The sequence below is a fragment of the Megachile rotundata genome, chromosome 2 (assembly GCF_050947335.1).
Source record: "Megachile rotundata isolate GNS110a chromosome 2, iyMegRotu1, whole genome shotgun sequence".
Taxonomy (NCBI): domain Eukaryota; kingdom Metazoa; phylum Arthropoda; class Insecta; order Hymenoptera; family Megachilidae; genus Megachile; species Megachile rotundata.
In genome coordinates, this window is record NC_134984.1 from 6,927,154 (window position 1) to 6,935,317 (window position 8,164).

General features: G+C 36.9%; 1 protein-coding gene across 1 annotated transcript; it reads left to right on the forward strand.

Annotated features, from left to right (window-relative positions):
• Nucleotides 1–5,873: 5,873 nt before the first annotated feature.
• Nucleotides 5,874–7,454, forward strand: LOC105664064 (uncharacterized). Its single transcript, XM_076542024.1, has one exon. It carries the CDS (start codon nt 6,025–6,027, stop codon nt 7,405–7,407), a length of 1,383 nt encoding a protein of 460 aa, XP_076398139.1. The 5' UTR covers nt 5,874–6,024; the 3' UTR covers nt 7,408–7,454.
• Nucleotides 7,455–8,164: the final 710 nt, after the last annotated feature.

An 8,164-nucleotide genomic window follows, 5' to 3' on the forward strand; every position in this document is an offset into this window, starting at 1 on the left:
TCCTCTCCCCCGCTCAGTCGGTCCCCGTTTTGTGCCCCCTAATGGTGCTATGACCAGGCTGACACCGATTTCCTCCCTTGCGGGTTTGAGTCGTTTGATCGGTCGTGTCTATTTTGTTTCGCCGCTTCTTCTACTCCTGCTCTTCCTCTTCTCCCTCTCGCTGTCCTCTTGCTTCTTCCCCTCCTCTTGCCGTTTGAAAAGCGCGCCGTGCCTCCGCCGTCTTGCTTGTTGCTGCATCCTTTTGCTTCACCCTTTAGGGCCGCTCTCCAAGTGTTTGCAGCGTTCCTTCCCTCGCCATGCTGGATATTCTGGATATTCTCAATGCGGCCCCTTTTCTCCACCGTCGCTGTGTCTTCGGAGTTCCCAGAGTGCTGGAGCGTTTTCCGCAGTTCTTCCAACACTTTTCCGTCATTTTCCCGCTTTGCACTTCACTGCACTCTCACAACACTTTCCTAACACTACACCGAGTTAGTTGCCTATCTGTTAATTATTTATTATTTATTTATTTATTAACCTACTAATCACTTCACTATTTATAATAATTAATTCGTTAATTATGAACTAATTAATATTATTATTATTATTATTATTATTATTAATCTCATTCACTTCACTTCATTAATTAATTAATTAATTAATTAATTTGTTAATTTATTTCTTCCTTCCTTCACTTCATTCCGTGTCGTCTCGCCTCTTCCTCTTCTCCTCCTCCCTGTCTTCTTGCTTCAACCAATCCGCTTACCATTTGAATAACGCGCCATGTCTCCGCCATCTTGCTTGTTGCCGCGTGCCTCCGCTTCGCCCATAGGCTTCGTCCCTGAAGGCAGCTCTCCATGCGCTTGCGGCGATCCTTCCTCCGCCATCTTACTTGTTGCCGCGTGCCTTCGCTTCGCCTTTAGGCTTCGTTCTTAAGGGCCGCTCTCCATGCGCCTGTAGCGACCCTTCCCCGGCCATGCTGAATGTTTGCGAACCGGCCTTTACGCTCTACGCTTTCCCTCGCGCGGAGATGCCCACGTGTTCGTACGATATATCGAAGCATGCTTGACCGACGCCATTATTTATTTACTATCAAGTCATGACAATACAAAAATAGCCAAAACTAATCACCGCGTGCATTCAGTATGCCTCATTCGCCCTTTCCCGCACTCTAAATCCCTAATGACATTTACATTATAATTAATTAATCTAATTTCTACGACTTTCTCTCGCAACTTCTACATGTCGCACGACCACGTGTTCACGCAAGTCTTTTTTCGAGGGCAACTTTCACCCTTAAATTGCACTATTTTCACTCGCGATATATAAAAATAATCGTATTTAAGTCGCTCACATATTTATTTTATTCCGCGGTCCGTCCGAATACTCGTTTCCTCGCTTTCGATTACTCATGGGTTTGCACCTCATGCTTTCCCTCGCGTCGCGTGGAGGTCGCCATTACCGAAATTTCGTTTTTTATTTATAACTTCACTATTCCACTTCCGATTTTCACAAAATTTCACCGCCCACTTCCCTCACGGTCTCCCCTCACTTCACAACATTATTTATCACCCTTAAACCACTGTAATTTATCGCGGAGCGACCCCCGAACACGTGCGCTCGCCACGACAGCCAACCTAGCTTCTCATACTCTATGAATCTAGATGGACCATAGTTACATTCTATACGCACTAACACCTACTTCGCGCCGTGCTGTCGAGTTATCTGTATAGAAAAAAAATAGCTATACAAGCTTTGCCTATTGTAATGTTCCCGGGTACATCATATTGAATCCAGTCGATAAAAAGAGAAGCATCTTAATTCTAATATCTTTTTCTATTGTATTACCGACCGCAAATTACCGACCGCGCCATAAAAATTCGCATGGTAATGGGATGGGGTAGCTCACGCGTGCAACATTGTTTAGAGTAGATCACCGATCGATGGCGCACGCGTTAGTTAGAAAAATATACTTCGAAACAGGAAAAAAAGACGGTGCGCTTGGGTGTGAGCTTAGTCGTTGATTTATGTATCGTTTTTTGTATTTTTTCTGAGTTTAAGTGAAGACGTTATCTTTTTTATTAGTTTGTAAGAGGGCGTGGGTTTTCGTTGCTTGTTTTGCATAAATGAAAAGTGGAGTGGTTTAATCTTACGCGGGATATTTCGGTACCGGGCCCTTCGGGCACGGGAACCGAAGAGGACGCCATCATGGCGGAGGGCAAATCTTTGCCTTGTAAGATGGGTCCTAGATTAGATTCTGTGAAGGCGAATTTGGTTGATGCAACTGTCGCGTTAAAAAGGAAAAGTTCGTACGATTTACAAGAATGTACCAAAAAAGAAAAAGTAATCAATTTGACTTCTATGCCTGAAAAAAGAATTAATCTGTATCCGAGTAAACACGTGGGTCCAGCTTTCGTAGATATACGAATTAATAGAAATGCCATTAAGAAATCTAGAGCGCAAAACCTTATTCATATTGCAAAGGTCGTGAACAATTTAAACGTGGGCGTGATTGATATGAAGGCTAGAGGCAAAGGAGCTGCTGAGCTGAAATTTTCTAATAAAGATTTAGCAAATGCGTTTGTACAAAATGAGCAATTAATCAAATGGGATATGGTGGCCTATATCCCATTCTATAGAATCGAAAAGAAGGGGTTATTGAGGGAAATTCCACTTGAGGTTACCATAGAGGAAGTGATACATAACTCTATTTCTCCTGCTAAGATTACAAATGCCATAAGATTAAACAAGAAGTCTTTTGATAATGTTAATAATAAAGTTTGCTGGGTTCCTAGTGAGACAATTTTAATTTCGTTTGAAGGAAATACACTTCCTAATTCGATTAAACTATATGGCATTTTGAACACCAGAGTGCATGTGTATATTGAAGGTGTCAAGACGTGTTACAATTGTTTTAAATACGGGCATTCTACAGGCAAATGTAGAAGTATTCATATTTGTCAAGTTTGTGGGGAAGAGGATAAGGATAAGAACCATCAATGTACTCATGGAGAAAGTGTTAAATGTCTGCACTGTACAGGAAACAATGGCTTATCATAGTGTAGGCTTTTGGGAGGCTAAAGAGTTGATAACTAATTTGAATAATGGAAATGCTTCAGTCCAGTCTATTGCTCAAACACAAATCAGGTTGGATAATGCTAACTTTCCAGCTCTGGATCCTATTAATATGAGTGAAGAATTTAAATTAAAACAAATAGGGGGTCAGGCAAGACCTTCTGTTAACTCGAGGAAATGGACCAATAGACTCTCTAGTCAAGCTAATAAATTGAGTAATTCGATGAATTTTATTAAGGAATCTCCTATAAAACATGATACCAAATCCACAGCCACTGTTAAAGTAGTAGAAGAAACAAAGCCACAACAGAAAGTGGAAGACGAGAAGATAAGTCAGTCTAGTTCAGTAACAAAAATTAAGCTAGTTGATTCTCCTGCTGGTAGGAGAGATACTAATCAAAATCATATCAGTATTTCAACAGGATCTAGTCATAAAAATATTAAAAATCAAAATATTAAACAATATAAAGGATCAGCAAACATTAAGAAAAAAACATTGTCATCTTGATATCTAATAAATATTTCTCAACAGTATTTTGAAACGAAAATAAATTTATTAATAATTAAATAAATAGATAAAAAAGAAAGTATGAACCATCTTAACATCCTTTTATGGAATTGTCGTAGTATTCTTAATAAAAAAGAAGAATTTTCTAAATTATGTAATAACTATGATATTATAATATTAACGGAAACCTGGTTGAAGGCCGGGAAACATTTATTTGATAGGAATCACAATATCCTAAGGAATGATCGTGGAGGCCAAAGTAATGGAGGTGGTGTAGCTTTGGCTATTCGTAAGGATATCCAATTTGTCACTTTGAATATTCCAGGGGTGGAATATCTGGAAGGAGAATTTTTAGGCATTGAAACAACTAATCTGAGTCAGAACTTTATTGTGGCAGGGTGTTACAGGGCTCCTCAGGAGCAGTTTGACAAAATTAAATGGTTAAATGTTATACAATCTTTGTCCAGCAAAGGCAATTTAATCTTGGCAGGTGATTTCAATGCCCATCACCCCTTGTGGAACAATTTATCAGTCAATGTAGCAGGAGAAGGTCTAGAAATGATATTAAAAGATCTGGATTTAATGGTTCATAATACTGACTCACATTCTAGGGTTGATAATAGATGCAACTCAAAAACCAACATTGATCTTTTAATCTCTAATATTGAAATAGCTTATCTTATATCTACTCATCAATTGGATGATACTCTTGGCTCGGATCACTTTCCCATTGAGGCAACAGTACAAGTTCAAAAACAGGTACAGAACAGAAAGACCAACAGATTATCTACATCAAGAACAGATTGGGCACTATATAAAATAGACATGGACAACTATTTGGACTTGTTTCATAGTAAAGAATTTGTTGACCTGTCAGTGGATCTCAAGTATACAGTTTTTTTGAGGCCATGAAGAGTGCTGTTATTAAAAATACACCTGTGAAAAAGCGAAATTCAGGTAATGGCTCTTATAGTATTCAAAAAAACAATTCTGCTCCATGGTGGGACAGCGATTGTGACAGAGAAGTTAGGAAAAGGAAGGGTACATTGAAAAAATGGTTACACTCATTAAAAATGGAAGATTGGATAGCTCATAAAAAACAAACAGCAATAACTAATAAATTACTTCAAAATAAAAAAAGACAGGCGTTCAGAAACTTCGTTAGCAATTTAAATCATAATTCAAATATCAAGCATTTCTGGAATACAGTTAGAAAATTTAAATCGAGATGGGTTAATACTGCTTCAAAACCACCTGAACAGGTGCAACGTTTGGAGCAACAGGCAGTAAACAAGATCTGTCCGCCATGGGTACCCACGGCTCCAGCAGACAACATACAATCATCGGTTAATCATTTTCTGGACAATCCATTTGATTTTACAGAATTGTTACGTGCCATTAGTCAGTGTAAGAGTTCTTCCGCTCCGGGACCTGATCAGGTTGACAATAAAATGTTCCAGCACTTATCTAGTAGATGCAAGCTAAAACTTCTGGAAATTTATAATGCCTTATACAAGGAACATATTTATCCACAAGACTGGAAGAAATTTTCAATTTTCTTCATTCCTAAATCTAATGGCAAGCAACTTAGGCCTATCACACTTTCGTCTTGTGCATGTAAATTAATGGAGAGACTTATCAACAATAGACTTCAATATTGGTGTGAGTATAATAACTTTATCCCGCAAATGCAAGCAGGATTCAGAAGGGGTAGGTCCTGTCAGGATAATTTAGGGATCCTGACTACTATGGCAGATATTGGCCATCGTACAAATAATTATACCATGGCAGCTTTATTGGACATAAATAGTGCCTTTGATAATGTACAAAGAGACATTTTATTGGAAAAACTAAGAGAGCTTTATATCACGGGTAATGCTTTTAGTTTCATTGAGGCCTGGTTATCTGATAGAAACATTTTCTTCCAAGGTAGTGATTTTCTAGAAAATCAGTATCAAAACATGAGGATGCATAAGGGGGTACCACAAGGTGGAGTTCTAAGTCCGCTCCTCTTCAGTTTATACATCAGTAATTTAGCAGATAGCATACCAGAAGGGGTGATAATAACTCTCTTTGCTGATGATATAGCAGTAATAGCACAGAACAAACATCTACACATAGCAAAATCCTTACTACAAAATGCAGTCAACATAATAAATTTTAACCTGAATAAGATTGGTCTACAGCTCATTGCGGAAAAGACGGAATTGATATCGTTTGGCAGATCTCCATACAAGCCAGTGCATACACAAATCAGTTTACGGGAACATAATATTGATTCCAAGCCAGTAGCAAAATATTTGGAATTGTGGATTGATCATAAGCTCAATTTCAAGGAGCATATACAATCAGTTCAAATTTTTTGTAACAAGGTTCTTAATATCATTAAATTTCTCAGAAAAATATGGTGGGGATGTGATCCTCAATCTTTGTTATTGGTTTATAAGGCTTTAATAAGATCAAAAATGGAATATGGCAGTACGTGGTATTTCCCAACTGATGTTAGATCCAGGAATGTTTTGGAGGGAATTCAGATGGAAGCTTTAAGACTGGCGATGGGTTATAGAAAATCCACTCCAACAAATGTCATATTGGCAGAAACTAAGATACTTAATTTTAAGGACAGAACCATATACCTAGGTTCAAAATATATTTTGAAATTATTAACCAATAGTTCAAATCCGATGGTTAATATACTTTCGGATTTTTGTGAGATTTATAAAAATGAAAGTATTTCTTTCAATTCCAAGCGAAATAGAGATAGGCCTTTAGTGCACATCATCAAACTTATTGAGGAGTATACTCCTCTTCTGAACAGACTTCCAAATCTGGTGACCAATACAATGGCATATTCTTCACAACTCGTGCAATGCTCTTTGGAATCTGTGTTCATTTCTGAATTAAGGAATTCTTTAAACACAATAGACATTTTTCAGGATACAATACTTAATAAATACTCAGGACACAAAACAATATTCACTGATGGATCTAAGTCGGATGGATTTCCAGCTGTAGGTGCAGCGTGTATCATTCCAGCAGACAACTTTATTGCTAGAATGTCTATTCCTAAACAGTCCTCGGTGTTCACTGCTGAATGCATTGCCCTGGAAATGGCCTTATCTTATGTCTATAATCATCAACAGGGATCCTATGTTATCTGTACAGATTCACTCAGTCTAGTACAAGCCTTGATAAGGCCAGGGGTTAAGCCGTTTACAAACATTCATTTAATCAACATTAAAAACACACTCAGACTAATTAAGGAGGAATCACCCGATGTAGGGATTACTTTTATGTGGATTCCTTCTCATAAGGGTATTCCGGGTAATGAGCTGGCAGACAGTGAGGCTAAGACTGCAGCTCATTTGGAAGTTTTGGATATTTTTAGTGTCCCTTGCACAGACATATTTCCTTTATTAAAACAAAAAATAGTGGAAAGAAGTCAAAATGAGTTGGTAGGTCAAGCCATAAAGAAAGGAGCCGTATATTTTAACAATTACTTCTCTGGGATTAATTCTAAGCCGTGGTTCCATAATAAAAAACTCTCTAGACATTTAACGGTTTGGATAAATAGAGCCAGGTCAAATCATTTTAATTTGAAAATATCATTGAAGAAAATCAATGTTGTGCAGGATACGAAGTGTCAATGTGGGCATTTCATAGAAGATATTGATCATGTCCTGTGGGATTGTACCGTGTTTCAGCAACATAGGAAAGAGATGCTGAATAGATTAAAGTGTTGTAAGCTCTCTTTACCTTATAAGATAAGAAATTTCTTAATCAAACCAAATATTACAGTTTTAAAAATTATTGATGCTTTTCTTATGAAAAATAATATAAGGCTGTGATTGTACAGATATTGTTAGCTAGTTAGTTATACTTTGTTTATGTAATTTTCCATGTTCAAATATGTTTATGTAGAACAATGTTTACTATTAGTATGTATTTAGTTAGGGCTAAGTTAAGCTAGTTGTGTATTTTCCGACTGTCTCAAAAGTTCCTATGTATAAGCATTTCTTTGTATTCATTTTTATATTTTGTTATTCTATCAAAAGAATTTATTTCTGTATGCAATAAAGATAACACATATAGGTCCGTTTTGGACCTGAAGTGTATTTAAAAAAAAAAATACTTCGAAACAGAGTTATTATAAATTATTATTTAAATGTTTATATTATATATATTAATAATTATTCACTCATTATAAATTGCGTTATATTTTTAACTATTACTTTATGTATTGTTTGCGATTAATTATGTCTTCTATTAAAACACTTATAATTTGCGTATCTAAAAATTATTAAAAATACGATTTAACGGGAAAACTTGTAAAAAACTAATTAATAATAAATCAAAGCGTAGTTTTATTAATCAAACTAATATATATTTGTCACTAAATAAAGCGTAATAAAATAATAATACTTTTTGAGCGGGAAAAACCCATGATTCTCTGGGTATAAAAGGGCGTACAGCAGCGGCTGCGAGCGCAGAACAATCTTGGAAGTACTACGTGCCGGACCTCTTAGAAAGCGACTTACTGGAGCAGTTTTAACTGGTAAGAGCCTACAAGATTCTTAGTTTTGACTGGACAGCGGGTATCAGCCA

Excerpts from the sequence above, each read along its gene's own strand:
- LOC105664064 (XM_076542024.1), top strand. The coding sequence starts at position 6,025 with ATGGAATATGGCAGTACGTGGTATTTCCCAACTGATGTTAGATCCAGG.